Here is an 18,903-nt window from a genome sequence, read left to right on the forward strand (position 1 = left end):
GCACCACGACAAAGAAGAGTCCTTGAAAGATTGGGTGGATGCTTGATGGCAGCTACTGCAGACACTCAACTGCATTATAAAATACTTTATCATCAGTTATGGACAGAGTTATCTCTGAACTGACCGAACGGTTTGAAAGTAGCCTGAATTCCGATTCGGCAAAGTATAAAGAACTTACATGAATTTTCAAGACCGGCTTAGTTCCTGAAATGGTCAAAAATTATCCAGAGCTGAATAGACAATCGATGAGTCAGTAAATTGATTCATTCAGAAAGGCAGGAGCAAAATCTGTACGATGCTAAAAGAGCTTACCAGGCATTGTCCGAGTTGGAAAAACCTCTCTATTCTCAAATACTCCAGCTGATTAAGATCCTCTTAGTTTTCCTGGTAAGTTCTGCTGCTTGTGAAAGGTCGTTTTCCGATCTTCGTAGATTGAAAACCTGGCTGAGAAATACTTTGGGACAGGAAAGGTTGAATGCTAGCATTGTTTGCAACATTCACCAAAATATTCTTAATGACATCAGCATAAATGACAGTGCGAATGAGTTTTCAATGCGCACTACCGTAAGACGCAATATGTTCGGTTGTAACACGTTCTTGTGATGTGTTTGAAAGTTAGTATTTTTGTCATAAATTTGCAAATGTTCTTCTGTAGCTTCGATTGTTTTCAGTCTCCTGACTAGTGTCTTTGTCCTATAGTGCACTAAGTGTAAGTTAGTGATTTTAGTGAAGGAGAGGACAAGAAGAAAAGCATAACTTCTGTTGTTTTTTTTGGAAAAACTAAGTATTCATTGTAAGGTCATAGGTTCGAATCCCGCTGGAGGTACCAGTGTTTCTTTGCTTGTTTCTTAATCTTGCAGCAGTCATTCAAAAGAGCACTGGTAGCACCATGATTTCTTATCTGTATATTATGCTGTTAACAGCTAATTTACCGATGTCCGGTGATTGTTTAATAAACTTAATACCGGTACCACTAAAATTGTGTATAAAAATATGCATCCCCCCAATGTTAAAAATCGTCTAAAATTTGATAAGATGTTGATTTATCCCCCCCCAATCCTCAACTAACTTCGGCACCACTGATCGAAGGGCCCTACAAAGAGAGAACATCTTCACAAGGTTGATGAGCGCAAGCTGGAAAGCACCTTCCCAATAGCTTGTCAGGAATCCAAAGCGTTCTTCTTCTCCAATCTCCACTGATAAAGTGAGCAGTCGCTTGAGTCAACTCTTTTCCGGAGCAATGAGGATCGGACGGCGTGCATTGTGACGTCACGTATTGCCAGCTGTCGCCGAAGTCCGTCGAGTACTGTAGATGCACCGGTTGGTGGCGCTGTTGCACATCTTGGCACGAGACGACGATCTGGCGACAACAAAGTTCATTGTGTCATTTTATTAAGTTGACAAGCAGACGATTTCTGTGATGACATCCACAAATGACGTCACTCACCGTGTACTGAATGATGTCACCACGACTTGCAACAAAGTCCTTTGTTTGGATCGACGCCATCATCTCCGGTTGGACACCCGCTTTTATGACGTCATCGCTTCCGCAGAAACTCGCATGGCGCGAATTGTCGTAGAAAAGCCACATATCGACGTCAGCTCTGTCCACTGTGATGTAGGAGTGACGTTACACACAAAGCAATGGTGACGTCAAAACCAAAACAACAACACCGGAGACATTTAGAAGAGAACTTTACTTTGTTTTTGTTTTTAACAACCAGCGCTCGTAGAAAATTGTAGTAACAGGTAGAAACGATAAAGTTTGATTGAAACCATACAAGCATCTTACGGTATAAAGGTGATGACGTCACGTCAGCTTCTGGATCCAAAGCAAAAGAGTCGCTCAAATATTTCCTAAAAATAAATGAAGATTGTCCAAAATGACGTAAATAAAACTTTTCAATCATCAAATGAACAAAATGTAAGAAGTCCTGGTCAGAGACTCACCCCGGTCTCCTTCCACCAATGAATAGATTGTCAATGGCCCAGTCTCCCCTCCCTGCTCCATCGTGGGAGGGCTGCCACCAGCGGAATTGCACTCCAACTGCTCTCCCAAGTGAAGGCAACAGAATATTGACGAACCTGCAATGAAGCGTATCGGATCTATAACGTCACATCATCTTCTGAATTTTCCTTTGGCTTTCAACGAAAATCTGACGTAATTTCTACCAACTCCAGCATTGTGGCTGCAATATCACCTGGTGTCATTGTAATCGTCATAACGCAATTCCATCAACTTCTTCCACGTGACTCCTCCATTACGTGTGTAATCAAGCATAACGCTTTGATCGGCGTTGATTGGTTGAAATCCGTCACAGCCAAATCGAAAGTAGAATTGCACGAAATCACCTTCACTCGTATTCATGGGTTGGGTGACGAGAGTACGTGAGCAAGCCTGAGATGAACAAGAAGTCATGTGAAAATAATTTTAGCAAGCAATACGTGACGTCACATTGAGATACGGTACCTTGTTGAAGTGGAGAGCATTATTGAGGCCCATCGCCCCGCACGTCCCATCGACCTGACCCCCCACTAGGGCCGCGTATGAGTTACCATTATGACGCTCAAACACGTCCTTCAACTCATTTGGCAGAGTGTATAAGGCTCTGTGACACCAGGTGTCGCCCCAACCGTCGTCGCATCTGCAATAACAGCTTCATTAGTGATGACGTAGTCTCAAAGACCGTGGTGGCTGCATGGTCGACACCTGCAGCTTAGTCAGCCCTACCACGACCAACAGAATCGATGTTGACCATGAACTTAATGTTTCCTGCACATCAAGTGACAAGTGTGATCCTCCCCAGAAAATGATCCTTTCAATTCCTCATGAAACTACTTTCACTTCCCATGTGATGTGAACCATTGGTTAGCCTATCGCTCTTATGATGTCATACTCGCATACTCCACGTCGACACTTCCCACGGCCTCCGCATGCGTGATGGCATCCGTTCCCTATGTACACGTCATCAAGCGACCACGTCATGTTATCGACGTCATCAGGCATGCGCCAACGAAAGCGGGTCGCAGAAGACCAGGTGGGTTCTGTGACACAACAGTGAAGATTAGACGAACATTATCATCCCATTGTGACGTCTGTTGCGCACAACTCGGCACTGCAGTAAATACAAATCATATTGAAGTCCTTCAATTGTGCGCAGTGTAAGTTCAGGTTCATTAGTTTGACATGGATGCTCAAAACAAGTTTCATGGTGAAAGTTCACACGAAAAAGAGAAAGATCGTGAACAATTCTTAGGAAAATCAATCGTCTAAGTTTTTGTAATTTCAGAGTCAAAGGTTCACGGATTCACGTCATCCACCAATCACCATGACTACCTACCAGGTAAGGCGATCGTCACTTTCTGTCCCGTCACAAACTGGTCGGAAGAAAACACCGATCCTGCAGCGGCAGCGTTGCATTGTGGGTTGGTGGGAAAGCACCGGGGTTGAACTAGCGCCCACGAGTGGCCAAGATCAGTAGAAAACTCCAATGAAAGTTCTGAGGACAAAAGAAATCAGGAAGAGATGTCCAGACTAGGTCAACGAGAGAGGGTGGAATCGCTTTATGACATTAACAGGATGGATGTGTGTCGCATGCAGCAATGCTCTCGGTTTATATCGAACTGACGTCATACGAGCTTTGTGCCTCTCACTACTTAACCAACGTTGCAATTTTGTTACTTTACCGAATGAATTTTAACTTTCCGATTCACAAAAGTACAACAGTGTACTATTGGTCAGCCTTGGTTCGACGTTCAAAAGGGCGCCGGTTGGACACCGCTCAAGAGCATTTTTGGCAGGACACTTAAAGGCGTGCCTGAAGGTGGACACGTAGAATGGCTTCCTTGGCTTCCCGTCCACAATTCAAATCTTCAACCACCGGGCGCAAGCTTGAATAAAATTGCAATAAAACACACAAATCAATAAGCTACACGTTTCGTACTGTCAAACAAGAGGTTTACAATACAGGAAGTGAACATCAAGTGTTTGGTTGCAAGTCTGAATATGTTTGAACCTATCCCTGGTTTGAACCAGGCATTCGTGGTTTGAACGTGAAAGTTTGCGACAGTCTATTTTTTTGTCTTTTTGATAATTCAAATCGTAATTCAAAAATTTAAGACTCTTGCATCAACATGATTACAAAATACAAGAAAACTATGGGAAGATGTTCTATGTCTTCCTGGTGACCTGGGCGCTACCACCTGTCCTGTTCTTACCATGGCATTGGAAGTTGAGCTGGCCGCAGTCCGCCGTCAAGTGAAAGTGAACGAATGAACCAGGCTCGATGTTCACTCCTGTGGTGGCCGCCCACCGACGCCCGCAGTCCCGCAAACTCAACTCAGAGCTTCCGATGTGCAGATAATCGCATTCTTCACCTCTCGCACAGCACGCAGCGTCGCCCGCTTTCACGTGATTGACAGATGCAAGCTCCAACCAATTGTGATGATGCAGCCTACAAGCGTCGAGGATTTTTAAGTTAATGGTGACGTAAAGAAGCATTTAAGCTACTGATGCTGCTGCTCTGACGACCAAATTAGTAAACTTACTTCGAAAAGTCATCACTGATTTCATCAACATTTCCTCCTATAATCACGTGATCCAGTGACCATTCAAGCGTAAAAAACCCAAAACTAGAGGGTTCCCACCAACGGAACCGAGTAGAATTGCTGTTAGCTCCCTCTGGTGTCGAGATGGCCACATGCCACATCTGTAAATAAGCGACAATACAAAACAATGCAATTCTAGAATTCACCACAAGGATACAGGCAATCACCTGATTGACGGGAGCAGGTACGAACGATTCGATGACAACCCAGGACAACCCCCCATCTGTTGAGTACTGGAAGTGCACTGGATCCATGTCGCCGAAATCTGTACCATATTGTGACGTCATAAAACAAAAAGTCATGGCTACTGTGACATCCATAAGGGCGGTGCTTTTACGAGATAAGGAACCAAAATAGAAGCTTTTGGAAGGCTTCGAATCATCAAAGTATTAAAAAAATGTTGCCAGAACAAATGACGTCACCTTGATCCTGAAGCCAGTGATCCGTGAACTTGAAGAGAAACTGGATGAATCTGCAACATCAACGATTGGTGATGATGACGTCATGATGATATGCAATCAACGATAGCTTGAAGTCTGATTCAGACCAAAATCACTCTGTTGTACTATTTATCATCATATATGAATGTGATACCGAGAGTCCGAGACTATAGGTATATGAATGAGAATAGGATGGCTAATCCCTAGCAAGGGGCTCTTCTACCCACCAACTCCCTGTTTACCACTGGATTGGGGGCGGGTGGTGTTTTCTAGCAGGATGTGACTCGCCATTGGGAAACCCCCGCTCTCTCTCCATCTGAATGAGCTCATGAGTCGCTTGCATGCCAGGATTCCTAATGGCGGCACATCGCGATCTAAACATCTTCCACCGCACGAACTTCCATCAGGCAACTCACGTTGATTGTCTTGTGTTGATATCGCGCGTCATCAATATCCTGGCGCCAGGCCGAGTCATTTCGTATCTATGACGTAGAAACATCGTGGACATGTCACACTTTGATGATGTCACCGCTCCACCAGCTTTTTGAATCCAGTTGGCTGATGAAGATTCTGAGTTGAAGGATAAAATTAAATCGTTTCGACTGCGTTCGAATTCGACAAATTTGATGACGTCAATCTTCCAACGATGACGTAAAACAACAGGCAAGAGAAGCAACGAAGGGTCATTTAGTTATTGAGTCAGGTAATCTTAATCGAGCCATTAAGCGTCTAGCAGAGACACAGTCACGTGCTCTGGAGCGGCGTCGAACCGAGGACCTTTGGAACGTCGCGCAGACTTTCTCACCATTCGATTCTCACCATTCATAACGCAGCGAGGCTCATTTTTTTATGTTGTGTCGGCAGTAAGCTTCATTTAGATGTAGAGTTTTGCAAAAAAAAATGTGAAGCTTGAAACGTTCTCTGCCTCATTTGAGCCGAATATTTGAAGACCTCGTTGGGCCCCCCACCTTCATCGAAAGCTTCCATGAAGAAGCTAGGATTGGTCCCCTCTATGACGTCACAGCATGTCGCTCCTTCGTATCCGTTGTCACAAATGCAAACCTGCTCCTCTGCGTCACAATGGCCGTGACCGTTGCACATCTGCTCACATCGTGGTCCAATGTATACGTCATCGATGGCCCACACGGTGGCGTCATGAGAATAAAACGGGTAAGTCCCTTGACGCCATCGAAACCTCACGGACGAAGCATCGCCAATGTTAGGTTTGAGAGGGACACTGACCCTTCGCCAGCCCCTCCATGAACCGGAGTAGTATATGGAGGCTGGGTGGCGCTCGTCGCTACACCCCAACGCATCGCGGCCATGGCAACGGGGAACCACATAATTCCACGTTACGCCATCGTCCACGGAAAACTCCAACTTCACCCATTGCCTGGCCGATGCGTTTGTGACGCCACAACCAATGGCGATCTGAAAAGAAATTAGAATAACGATAAAACACAAATACTTGACAAAGGTCAGATTTTATCGTTAGCCACTCATCGTAGAGTCGTCGTATGACGTCACAATACTAAGACTTCTCAATTATTTTCGTCTACTCAAGATCATGCATGTTCAAGAAATCCCGAGATCAGCTAATGATGCATCAACATTGAACACCCTTATGATTAGTAAGAAGAGGTAATTCGCGTCAGGCTAAAAAGATATTTTCGACAAATCAAACATGACAAGAAAGCGCCTGCTATTGACACCTTGCTTCACAAGTGTAAGCCTTGTTAATCACTTAACAAATCAGCCTCATTGTGCCAACAAAATGTTAATGTCACAAGACTTATACTGATGATATACGAGACATTCAGCCGCTTCAAGTGGACGGTTTGCTGGGTTGGTTCACAGAAACAGAAAGATTTTATTAGACAATCGCTCAACAAGGGGTTCTTTGTGACGTAGTCTAGTCGACTTTAGAAAATGCAACGTTTCTAGCTAGATTGTTTCTCATTGGCTGATCAGAGGCAACCACGTCCAATATGAATCCCCTCGATATAATCATTTCCATGGATTCCACGACTCACCTTGAACTCGATGACGTAGTTCTCGCCGGTGACGCACATGTCACGTGACATGAGAGTGCGCTCTCCTACGCCACCACTGAAAACCATAACCGTGTCTTGCGACTCTGGTGCTCCACCTGGCGATGCTTCAACAAGAGACCTAAAAGTGAATCCGCATTTCTACTGATTGATTGAAAGTGTTTGCTACTTTGTGGAAATATTTATCTTACAAATAAAGGCAAAGTGTAGCAACAACTAACTTTCATTGAGTCAAATCATCGAGCAGATTGGAGAGTGGAAAGTGAAAACATTCGGACAATATTTTGATTGATGGCGAAAAAGACATAACGTCACAAATGTAGAAGAGATCAGATTAATTGTAATTATTGAGATTAAAGTTAAACTTAAAGTCATGTCTGCTGGTTGGATTATTGAGATACAATGTAATCAATTGTGAGGATAACAATTATCACCTAGCTACAATCGTGTCCTCCTCCTCTAGCTGATGATCCTCATCATCACAGAACATCCCAACATTTCCTCCTGAATGGAAGAGCCAATTGTCTTCACGAAGCGAGGAAAAGTTATCCGCAATTATGTGAGGCTCACAGGCCGAAGCGCGCCCTCCAATGACCAAGTTGTCCATCGCCCAAACCGCTTCGTTCCTAGCTGCGAGTTGAAGACAAGAACAACTCAAACAATTGTCGCTCCTTTGGACTCGAGAAACATTCACCAGAACATGAGTGAAAGAGAAGAAAGTTCGACATTGGTTCAAGTGACACAAGAATAGCAAATAATTACAAAGTACATTCTTGGACTTACACAATAAATGCTACAAAAAGTGCTCAATGCCAAGCAAAAAAGCCAAGCAGAGCAAATTACATCAAATTAAGTTAGGTTACTATTTTCTAATAACTTTCACAGCCTGTTTTACCCTTCATAATCATAATTAAGTTCCTTCCTCTTATCGAGGGTTGGAGGCAATGAAGTGCCAAGTTTCTCTGTTGTGAGATTTTTCTTTTGCAATTTTGTAATCAAAATCTGACCAGTCTTTAATATGATTAGTCCAACTTCTTGATAGTCTGCCCCATGGCCACCTAAAGATATGGCCTGATTTGTCACATTTTGCAGAAATTTCCAGGTTTTTCTAACTTTGGGCGAACGTTTAAATAAATTTTTCAAAAAATTAGATTTTTACGCTTATTTTATTCTTTTCCCCAGATAACACAATAAATCTTAACATCCTCACATGTTGAAAAACAAAAGAAAATTTGATTTCGAAGATTTTAGTCAGACTGTTAATTTTCAATAACAGTCTGATTTTGCGTTTTTCAACTTACTTTTTCTCATTTGCTACTGCTTCCCCAAGGCAACAAAAAAGTTTTATGTCATTAGGAAACCGCAAAAAGTAAAAGCATCTCAGAAAATGTCAGTGAAACACTAGCAGTAGCTGTAATCAAAATCTGCAAAATGTGACAAATCAGGCCGCATCTCCAGGTGGCCATGTCTGCCCCTATTTCGTTTTCCATTCATTTTTCCTTCGAGTAGTTGTCTTTGAATAGAATTATTGCGAATCATGTGGCCAAAATATTTCAATTTTCTTGTTTTAATTGTTTGTAGAACTTTCATGTTGGTTTGTATTCTTGATATAGTACATCTTCGTCTGTGATTTTATCCTTCCATGATAATTTTTAGCATTTTTCTATTTAGATAAGGCTATATTGAAGAAGCCACACTTGTGTGGCGAAAGTTCTATATATTAATAAATTGTTTTTCTGATTTGGTGTGATATTGTTCACTTTATTGTTCTGCAAACCCACATTTCAAATAAAGTAACGTATTCCAGATATAGCATTTCATGATTCGTTTTCGAGTGTTGATGTTAATTTTGAGTGTTGTTTATGTTTTTTTTTTCATTTTGAAAAAGTTGTTTTTTGCTATTTCTATTCGTCTCAATATTTCTGTACCGCATCTGCCATTTTCAGTTATTGTGTGTCCCAGATAAGCAATGCTTTTGACTTGTTCGACCAGCATTCCGTCAATAGTAATATCTAAATTTCGTGCATTTTCTTTTTTTGGTATAATCAATCGTTTTCGACTTTTTGTGTTAATTTTTATGTTATTTCTCTTTCCCATATTGTTTACTTTTTAAAAACTTTTTGGAGAGCTTCTGCTGATTCAGCCAACAAGACAGTGTCATCGGCATACCGCAGGTTGATACGTTCATACTTCCTATGCTGATACCCTCCATGCCATCAATCTGTCTAAAGATCATTTCAGTATACAGGTTGAACAGACATGGAGATAGTATACATCCCTGGCGAACCCCACGTTTTATACCAATTGTACCAGATAAGCCACATTCAGTCTGAATATAAGCTTTTTGCGTCCAATATAACTTAGCAATAAGTTTCAGATCTTTTCCATTAAAAAAGAATCATCATGAGGTCCTTATTCAAAACGAAAATGTTTTAATTTGTGAAGCAAGTCGAAATGATTGATCGGTCGCGTTAAACCACGTGTACAGAAATTGACCGAAAAAAGCATAAGATCATTTGTCTAGTAACCTGGAGCAAGGTTTGCCATCCACCATCTTATCATGGTGGCTTGCTGCTGCTCACTCCGAGGGAGTTTGATGTTGGTGAACCGCCTGGAGTCGCTGCGGTGCGAGTTCAATACGATTAATGTTTTCCACGTGATGCCGTTGTTCACGCTTGACTGCACAACCACGTGACTTACTTTCTTAATTTCCAAATCTGGAAAAGAAAACAAATCAGATTGTTAAACGTAGAAAGCAACGTCGAACGAATCCGCTTAGTGACTCAGATGTGACTCACCATCCTCCCCGAATGTGTCGTAGAACTGCACGTATCTGACGTCACTGCTGTTGAACGGGACAGTTTGCAACATTCTCACACCGCTCTGTGAAAACCTGATGCTTTCTCCTTCAACGATAACATCAACCGACGTGAAATCTTGTGGCGCTGCGTCACGTCCAACGACCAAGCCGAATCTACCTGAGATGACGTCATGTTACTACGCTATGACATAATTTCACGCAATTGTTAAACATTGTTACGTCATTACCATGAGGTGACCAAGGGCGATTGAAATCGTCTTTCATTGATGACGTCAGCACCACGCTTGATTGGCAGTTTGGAGGCGTTTGATAATTGTCGTCACATCTACACAATAAATTACATCAGTGACATCGTCAATAGGCTACGTCATTTTCCTGCTTCACATCTCGCGGGGCACCATCCTTTTAAACGGATTTCGAAATCCGTTGCATTTGTCTTTGCATAAAAACATGATCTTGTACAAAAAAGAATTGATTCGAGATGGGTTCGAACCGACTTCCTACGGATCCAGGGGCATGGCGGGAAACACCAACGAATCAGGAGGATATCGCTGTTGTCAACATCCGCTAGTTGCACACTTGATCAAGATGCCTAACCGCTCAGCTGTGAAAACAGGGGACGAAGCCGCCTTATGGTGGCGACTTACCAATTTCAAACCACAAACGGTGAAGGTGATGCTTCCATGTGAAGCTACCGCGAATTCCCACCCAACTTTGGACAAACATATCGACTGTTTGTGGCCAAATACAGCGACCCAAGTGGCCAACCAAAATGTTATAAACCTGCACTTGAAGGCGCTTCCGTGTGGTTCACAACGACCGAATCCTCCGCACATCCACTCGCATTGGTTTCCTATGTAGATATTGTCAATGGCCCAATGCGAAGAAGTGTGAGAATACTGCATCCAACGAAATCTCACTCTCGTATTCCTAAAACATAGATACCGTCAACAAAAGTATTTTGCCACTTTTGCAGTGTATAAGCCACAACTTGCATATTTCGACCCTGCACTGTTCCTGGCAAATAAACCATTGATTGGTTGATACCTGCAGACAGTGGCATCTTTGAAGCAAAATTGAGAAACAGGAGCATACCGTTTCTGCCATCGGGTCAACAAAATTATATATTGAAACACCAGATGAAACCCAGTGTCAAAGATGAAAGAAAGTCCTTTTAGAAACTAACTGTTTGTTAAAACATAATGCTTACTTTATGACATTAGGAATAGGGACGGTGTGTCTCGTCCATCCCTTGTTGAGGATCTGGTGGTAGCGGGAACCGAACCCGTGTTCACAGCCGATGTCCGATCCTGCAACAAACAACAATCAATTCCATGCTCCGATAGATGAGTGACTTGCTTATAATAATCTGGAAAGAACGTACCTGGAAGACATTGCTGCACCACTAGGCGCCAGTTGCGTCCATGGTCGCTCGAATACTCCAAGTCTATGACGTCATTTTGAGTGACATCATCAATGCATCCAATGACAAGGTCGAATTGAACGAAGCTTCCGGAGAGAATAAACAGGTCCCAGGTTTCCGCAAAAGTTTCAGCTGGAGCATTAAAAGACATGACGTCATTAACACGTCACTTCAATGCGCCATCAATAGTGATTTTGCAATAAGGGAACCACTATTTTTAAAATCTCCTTGAAACCGGAGGTTGCAAACAACGTTCCCTACTTTGCTCGGCGTCAAACACCAACGACGGCTGGCGACTGGACGAAGTGTTCAAGACTTGGCATCCTACGTGGTTGATGACGTGACCTCCGTTGATCCGATACCACTTATCTCTAGAATGTGCTGCGTCCAGTGAGAAGTTGTCATACAATCCATTGTCTAACAGGTCCGACCTTCCAATAATGACGTCATAAAGGGTCCATGGAGCTCGTTCATTTTCTAAAAAATGTTACTTTATAGATTGCGGCGTTTGTCATCTGCAAGTCATTGACGAACCGCACTCACCCCCCACCAAGGGTTGCCACCAGCGGAATATTGTTGATGGACTCTTCGCTTTGTACGGAATGTCTATCAACTCTGGGTGGCGTTGCAGAGATGCATACGTTTCAAAATCCAATTCCTGTGATACGAGAAGCTTGTTAGCATGTGGAGCTTGTTAGCATGTGAAGTTTGTTAGCATGTGAAGCTTGTTAGCATGTGGAGCTTCTTAGCATGTGAAGCTTGTTAGCATGTGGAGCTTGTTAGCATGTGAAGCTTGTTAGCATGTGAAGCTTGTTAGCATGTGGAGCTTGTTAGCATGTGGAGCTTGTTACCATGTGAAGCTTGTTAGCATGTGAAGCTTGTTAGCATGTGAAGCTTGTTAGCATGTGGAGCTTGTTAGCATGTGGAGTTTGTTAGCATGTGAAGCTTGTTAGCATGTGAAGTTTGTTAGCATGTGAAGCTTGTTAGCATGTGAAGCTTGTTAGCATGTGAAGTTTGTTAGCATGAGAAGTTTGTTGGCATGTGAAGTTTGTTAGCATGTGAAGCTTGTTAGCATGTGAAGCTTCTCAGCATGTGAAGCTTCTCAGCATGTGAAGTTTGTTAGCATGAGAAGTTTGTTAGCCTGTGAAGCTTGTTAGCATGAGAAGTTTGTTAGCATGGGAAGCTTGTTAACATGTGAAGCTTTTTAGCATGTGAAGCTTGTTGGCATGTGAAGTTTGTTAGCATGAAAAGTTTGTTAGCATGTGAAGCTTGTTAGCATGTGAAGCTTCTTAGCATGTAGAGCTTGTTAGCATGTGAAGTTTGTTAGCATGAGAAGTTTGTTAGCATGTGAAACTTTTTAGCATGTGAAGCTTCTTAGCATGTGAAGCTTGTTAGCATGTGAAGTTTGTTAGCATAAAAAGCTTTTTAGCATGTGAAGCTTGTTAGCATGTGAAGCTTGTTAGCATGTGAAGTGAAGCGCAGCTAAAAACTCAAAAACAAGGAACTCTACTCACTGTTGTGCGTCTAATGTATAAAAAATCAAAAGCACAGCCGGTGTTGCAAGGCGTTGGTACAGAAATTATTGAATTGAAAGATGACGCTAATGGCTCGTCAGGTTACAAGAAAATCATGGAGGTTCCGGTTCGTAAACCATGTCATGCGACCGCCCACCTTAACAAGGTTCCAGTGTATTCCATTGTCAAGAGAATATTGGAGGATAACGTTTTCGTCTTGTCCTCTTCCTGCCGCGCACAATTCTCCTCCGATCTCTACGTAGAAGTGGATCAACCTAAAAGATGATGTCATCAGGACGAACAAGAAACATGACGTCATATCGACTTTGCTCAACGTCATCAGCATGCAGTACTCACCTAATGCGTGACGTATCTAAGTTGTTTGTTCTGACTTCTCTGGTGCCGGTTTGGTTGAAATGTAGAGTAGATAGCCTCCTACTACCCCCACATCCTTTTCCTACGGCTCCACCGCGAAGATGGCCCCACCATGGGACTATCCCATCCACCCCACTCGGATGGGCAACAAGCGACGAACAGGAGCCACTCACATCTTCTGAAAAGTAAACAGAGCAATGACGTCACAAAGTGGCCACACGTGCACGCCATTGAACGCACAAACCAGGTAAATAACTCCAAACTTATAAGATCTAAAAATCACGTGTTCTTGCTGGACAAGTCAATCGAAGTGAGTGACGAATCGTCGGCAATCGCTAATTGTCGCTTTGTGGAAACCCCACAGTCTGCCCCGATAGCTCAGTTGGTTAGCTCGTGACTTTGTGAACGAAGAAGTTTAAAGATCAAGCGGCGCTGGTTCGACTCTTGGAGTGTGCGCTTGAGCAACGCATTCTAAGGACTTCTCTCCATTCAGGGGATCATGTTGAGAGCCTCCACGTGGCGATCCCCGTTAATCCTTTACAGGAGACTAATCTCAACACTACACTCCAGTTACTGCCAGAGATTAGCCCTTCATGTGATGACAACGACCTCAAAAACATCACAAACAATGCTCTTACCTGGCTCCGACACTGGCGTGACAAGCTATGAATGAGCGGCACCTAATGGGTGGAGTAATTCCCCAGCAACAATATTTCAACAATCAGAAAACTCCACTTTGCCAATCTCGGTAACCGGCCCTGCGTCAAAAGCCTCTATACAAGTAGGCGAAACTACCAGGAATAACCAATCAAGGCTTTGCCAGTCCCAGGATAAAGATTTGAAACCAACCAAACCACAGTCATTAGAACTTTCAGTCACCTTTCGATTTATTTTTGTTGTTTGTTGGTTCTACGCGGTGAATATCAAAGTGATAGAAAAATGTAAACTTACCGTAGTAACCATGGTTACAGGCGCACCGGGGCCCTTCATTGTTGGCATAACACAAACCGTGGCCCGAACAATAGTTGGGGCAACTTGATCCAATATATACGTCACTGATGGCCCACTCTGCTACCAGCTCTACACTACCATCTAGCGGAACGTGTTGGTACCACCGAAACCTGACTGGTCTGAAACAAAAGAAGTGAATGTTTCTATCAAATGGTTGTGTGTCAATTGTTCGACGCCAATCAAACTCTGGTTGGCTTCAAAGCTGCAACACCTCCCTCACAATCCATTTGGATGATTATTGTATGGAGTTCTTTGTTACAGCAAAGTGTTGTTAGATTGGGTTAGTGCCGAAAATGTCGCCACCAGCATTGTGTCGTTGTTTGGATTCTTGTGCGTGAGCTTCAGGAGAGGAATTTTTTGAACAAAATTCTATGAATTATAAATGTCCCAATAACTTATTCAAGTGCTTTTCTGTCAGGCAATTAATGCTCACCGCGCAGCGACCTCTGCTGATATGACTACCACCACGGGCGTCCATACGTCATAGTCGCCATGATGATATCGAGTTGCTTCGCTCAACTCTCTCGCTGTTCCTGTGCACAAGTGTGACGTCACGTCTTCTGACGTGCGCGTGCTTGTGTCGTCATCGGTGAAGTAGCGACCGCGCGGGTAGCAGTCGTGACGTAAATAATCCCAATCGTATCCGGAGTTGTGGCTGAACTGGAGGAGAACTGGGGAGTCGAAGGTGAACTCTGACGAACAACCGACATTGATCTGCAACATATTGTTGCGTCATAGACGATCGAAGTGAAAACACAATGACTGATCACAAACTTGGCCTAACCTGGAACTGTAAAGTGTCGCCTTCGTTGAGGTTCATGTCGTCCGTCATTGCAAATCTGTCCCCCTTCAATTTGTTGAAAACGAACGACTCGGATCGTTGTGAGCAGAAGCTTTCAGGGTTTCCGCTATTGGAGAGAACAAGGAAGGAAAAGTTCTGGAAGGATTGCAGAAATAGTTTGAGTCAAAGAAACTTACAAACGAAAGATATCCATAAACTCTGAATGACATCCATGCATCGCACCACATGTTATATGATCCACAGGGTCCATATGCTTTCACACAAGCAAACAACAAGATCAAGCAACCCAGGTTGAAGTCTCACCGAGCGCAATTAAGCAAGGTGCTTCAAAGACAGTTCTACATTCAGGAAAACCTCCATCAAATTGATATATTGCAGCCAGAGGTGGGCATCTGCTACTTTAAAAGTAGCGCCCCTGCTTCTTTGAAAATTTCTGAGAGTAATTCTTTTTTTTCTACTTTACACCGGAAAGTAGCGGAAGTTCGACTGAAACAATTCTCTCGTTTCTCGGTTACCTTGAGATAAAAGTAGCGCTGCTATTGCAACCGCTACTTTAACAAAAATTGGGCGCTACCCGCTATTGCTACCAAAAAGTAGCACACAACTAGCGGCGCTACAAAAGTAGCGAGCTACTGCCCACCTCTGATTGCAGCAATATTTCAACTGTGAGTAACTGTTTCAAACTGCCACACTCGGCAACCGGGTAGGCAGCTCCACAGGAATTGGCAGGGCTAAGCATTCCGGTAAAAGAATAGTTTCAATCAAATAGGAGAATAACTTGAATTTTATAATGCCCAGGTTTCATCCAGAAACTCCATTCTCAACAATGACCTTGGCATCGGTAGATCCGTCTTGCTGCTTCGTCTCCAATCTTGCCGCACGTGGCTGAATGACATCACGAACGAACACTTTCGGGCGGTTTCTCTCGCCAATAATCACGTCATCAATCGACCACCGATCAAGATTCTCGCCCTGTTGAAATACTTCATCACTTGTCTGGACGCTTAGTTTCAATTGATTTCATAGACTTGTTGCTTTCTAGCAAAGATACAACGTAAAGTTAACGTCGACATTTACGTAGCCACCAGGAGTGTTGAGAGAATTATCGCTTTTTGTTTTAGAGGTGGTCTTAGGCTATGTTAAAAGTGAGGGGTCAAGTCGTGATAAGGGGGTAGGAGGGGTATGATGATTTCAAAAGAGAACCCAACAAAACGGAATTGGTTTAAAGTGCATTTGGCACGTCAGATTAGAAGAACCAAAAGATCGGATTTGGTCCACGGATTACACGTCACTTTAGCCAGGATAGAACAAGTATTTAGCTGAAACATTGTTTTGTAAAGCTCCAAGAGTCAGGTCTGCAGCTGTTATAAAACAATGTCTGAGATAGTGAGCAACAACATAGATTGGTGGTGAAACAAACATTACCCGGTTTGTGGGTTGCCACCATCGGAACCTGATGTGGGGTTGTTTGGCCTCATAGGGCATGTCCAGGTGAACATACGAGGGTTGGGCATAGTCGAGGTGATAGAATTCTTCGATAGGGAACCAGGTTATTCCCCCATCTGTCGAGTATTGAAGCAAGATACCTAGAAGGAATAATTTGATTATTTGAGCTGACGATATTTTCAACTCAGAAGCGCGGGCCACGCGCAAGAACACGACCTTGCTCTTTCACGTGGCCTTCCGAAAACACTTTGAAATACTTTCCGAATACTTTTCGACTCCATTACTTTAAACGGTTTGTGCGACATGTGGTGACTGGGTGACGTATGGTTCCAAGCACTTCAGTATGGGACAAACTGAAAGTCGGGCCCATTGTTGTGGACTTTCTAGTTGTCGTCATCGTTAGCACAACCATACAGAGCGGCCCATGATGGGAAAAAGCTCACATGCCTGTTCCAATATAAATTCCTACCATTGCTTCTGGTGCGTGGCCCCTCGCAGTGGCCCCCTCCGACTTGGAGGTAGAATTGTATCTGTCCTCCTCTAGTGGTCGACATGTCGCCTGTTTCCAACTTTCGAACTCCTTTCTGAAAGATAGTCACGTCAATTATCATGTGTGACGTCATAGCTATGACACGACACCGAAAACGCAACTCACATAATTGAAATGAAGATAATTTGATGATGTCATCGGACTGCACCCTTCTGCTTTGTCATTTGTGGTCACGTGACCTCCAACAATTTGCCATCCTGACATCATCATTGCGTCAACGTCATCAAAAGTGACGGAAATCTCCTCAGGAAGGGAATGATCGGGCATGCACTCGTCACCATGGAAACCGATGTCACATCTGAATTAACTTTTTGTTACTTTGAAAACATTGCGACAAATTGTTGGCAGATTACCAGCAACAACGTTGAATCAACGTCAAAAGATATTCTTGCGACCAGGTGAACACATTTGTCGGCATTGAACCTTTTAGGCTTTGAATAAACTGTTTATTAACTTAACTCTGCACAACAAATAAAGATGCGCTTTCGCTTCGTAGCATGCAACGCTCACTGGTCACTGCAATGGCACCGGTAGAACTGATTTCATCATTCGATCGAATCACGCAGCAAACAGGCAGCCGCAAAGCAAAGTAACAGAAACGAAATAACAACGTAATTCTACAACATGTTGTGTTGTTTGTGTTGTCATGGGAACAGAATAACTAAAGAAAAGCAAATCAACCAAGACTCCCCAATCCCCCTAAACTTACCTACATAGCCCATTCCTGCATAACCCATGACCCCTACAGTGATGGGGACATCCCGGGCCCATATACACGTCATCCAACCCCCACGTGTCCACTCGCTCATCAAATGAATATTGAGCAATACGAAATCGCGTCCCGTCTGACCTACGGAGGTAATGACGTATCAACGATGACGTGGTAGTTTCACAAAATTCAACCATTTTTTCATTTTGAAAATTGTTTCTGTTACGACGAAGAACAACACTACACAAAATGCAAATCAATAGTTTTTTTTCAAGTCTAAACCTTAAACCATTTGACCAGGTTAACACTCACAATAGCATTTCAAAAAAATTTTTAATATAATTCATGTTGTGCATATTTTAATTTATATATATAATAATATATATAATTTATTTATAATAAATTATATATAAATAAATTAAAAATGAATTAAATTAAATTAAAAATTATTTAATTAAATATATAAATCAAATATAGTTATTACTATCTGAAGCCTTTACAAATTGTTTCACCTAACGGATCATCAGAAGGTCTGAAAAAACATGCAAACAGTAAAGATCGATAATTCTGAAAAGATATTAAATATTACAACTGTCAATCTTACCTAACATCGTCTTCAAATATCGATCTTTACTTGGAATAGCAATGTTTTTTAAAGAATAACCGTAGTTAATCTTTTCCAAATTCATAATAACTGGATAGTAGCATCAAAAGAAAGTGCTCAACTGGCTCAGTGCTAGGAGCAATATTAAAACAATGAAAACTATTAATACTACAAAAAGTGCTCAATGCCAAGCAAAAAGGCAAAGCAGAGCGAATTAAATCAAATATAGTTATTACTATCTGAAGCCTTTACAAATTGTTTCACCTAACGGATCATCAGAAGGTCTGAAAAAACATGCAAACAGTAAAGATCAATAATTCTGAAAAAATATTAAATATTACAACTGTCAATCTTACCTAACATCGTCTTCAAATATCGATCTTTACTTGGAATAGCAATGTTTTTTAAAGAATAACAGTAGTTAATCGTTTCCAAATTCATAATAACTGGATTCATAGTTCATAATAATTCATAAATTCATAATAACTTAATTCGCTCTGCTTTACCTTTTTGCTTAGCATTGAGCACTTTTTGTAGTATTAATAGTTT

The 18,903-nt window shown here is 42.5% G+C and overlaps 1 protein-coding gene across 1 annotated transcript in view; it reads right to left on the bottom strand.

The window, feature by feature from the left end:
- LOC145781775 (reelin-like) overlaps window positions 1-18,903 on the bottom strand; it is a 45,066-nt gene that overhangs the window by 11,775 nt on the left and 14,388 nt on the right. The window contains 34 exon segments of the mRNA XM_082593446.1: window positions 1,146-1,360; window positions 1,448-1,611; window positions 1,793-1,857; window positions 1,951-2,085; window positions 2,202-2,398; window positions 2,471-2,645; window positions 2,898-3,045; window positions 3,342-3,500; window positions 4,219-4,454; window positions 4,549-4,709; window positions 4,776-4,873; window positions 5,031-5,080; window positions 5,465-5,618; window positions 6,017-6,479; window positions 7,082-7,220; window positions 7,534-7,729; window positions 9,628-9,816; window positions 9,898-10,096; window positions 10,140-10,245; window positions 10,704-10,850; window positions 11,131-11,230; window positions 11,305-11,475; window positions 11,605-11,820; window positions 11,887-12,001; window positions 13,015-13,132; window positions 13,215-13,410; window positions 14,184-14,362; window positions 14,677-14,957; window positions 15,028-15,180; window positions 15,877-16,017; window positions 16,471-16,631; window positions 16,961-17,075; window positions 17,147-17,339; window positions 17,751-17,891. Of these exon segments, the coding sequence (XP_082449572.1) occupies window positions 1,146-1,360; window positions 1,448-1,611; window positions 1,793-1,857; window positions 1,951-2,085; window positions 2,202-2,398; window positions 2,471-2,645; window positions 2,898-3,045; window positions 3,342-3,500; window positions 4,219-4,454; window positions 4,549-4,709; window positions 4,776-4,873; window positions 5,031-5,080; window positions 5,465-5,618; window positions 6,017-6,479; window positions 7,082-7,220; window positions 7,534-7,729; window positions 9,628-9,816; window positions 9,898-10,096; window positions 10,140-10,245; window positions 10,704-10,850; window positions 11,131-11,230; window positions 11,305-11,475; window positions 11,605-11,820; window positions 11,887-12,001; window positions 13,015-13,132; window positions 13,215-13,410; window positions 14,184-14,362; window positions 14,677-14,957; window positions 15,028-15,180; window positions 15,877-16,017; window positions 16,471-16,631; window positions 16,961-17,075; window positions 17,147-17,339; window positions 17,751-17,891 (5,676 nt within the window).

This window comes from Aplidium turbinatum, chromosome 13 (genome assembly GCF_918807975.1).
Source record: "Aplidium turbinatum chromosome 13, kaAplTurb1.1, whole genome shotgun sequence".
Taxonomy (NCBI): Eukaryota; Metazoa; Chordata; class Ascidiacea; order Aplousobranchia; family Polyclinidae; genus Aplidium; species Aplidium turbinatum.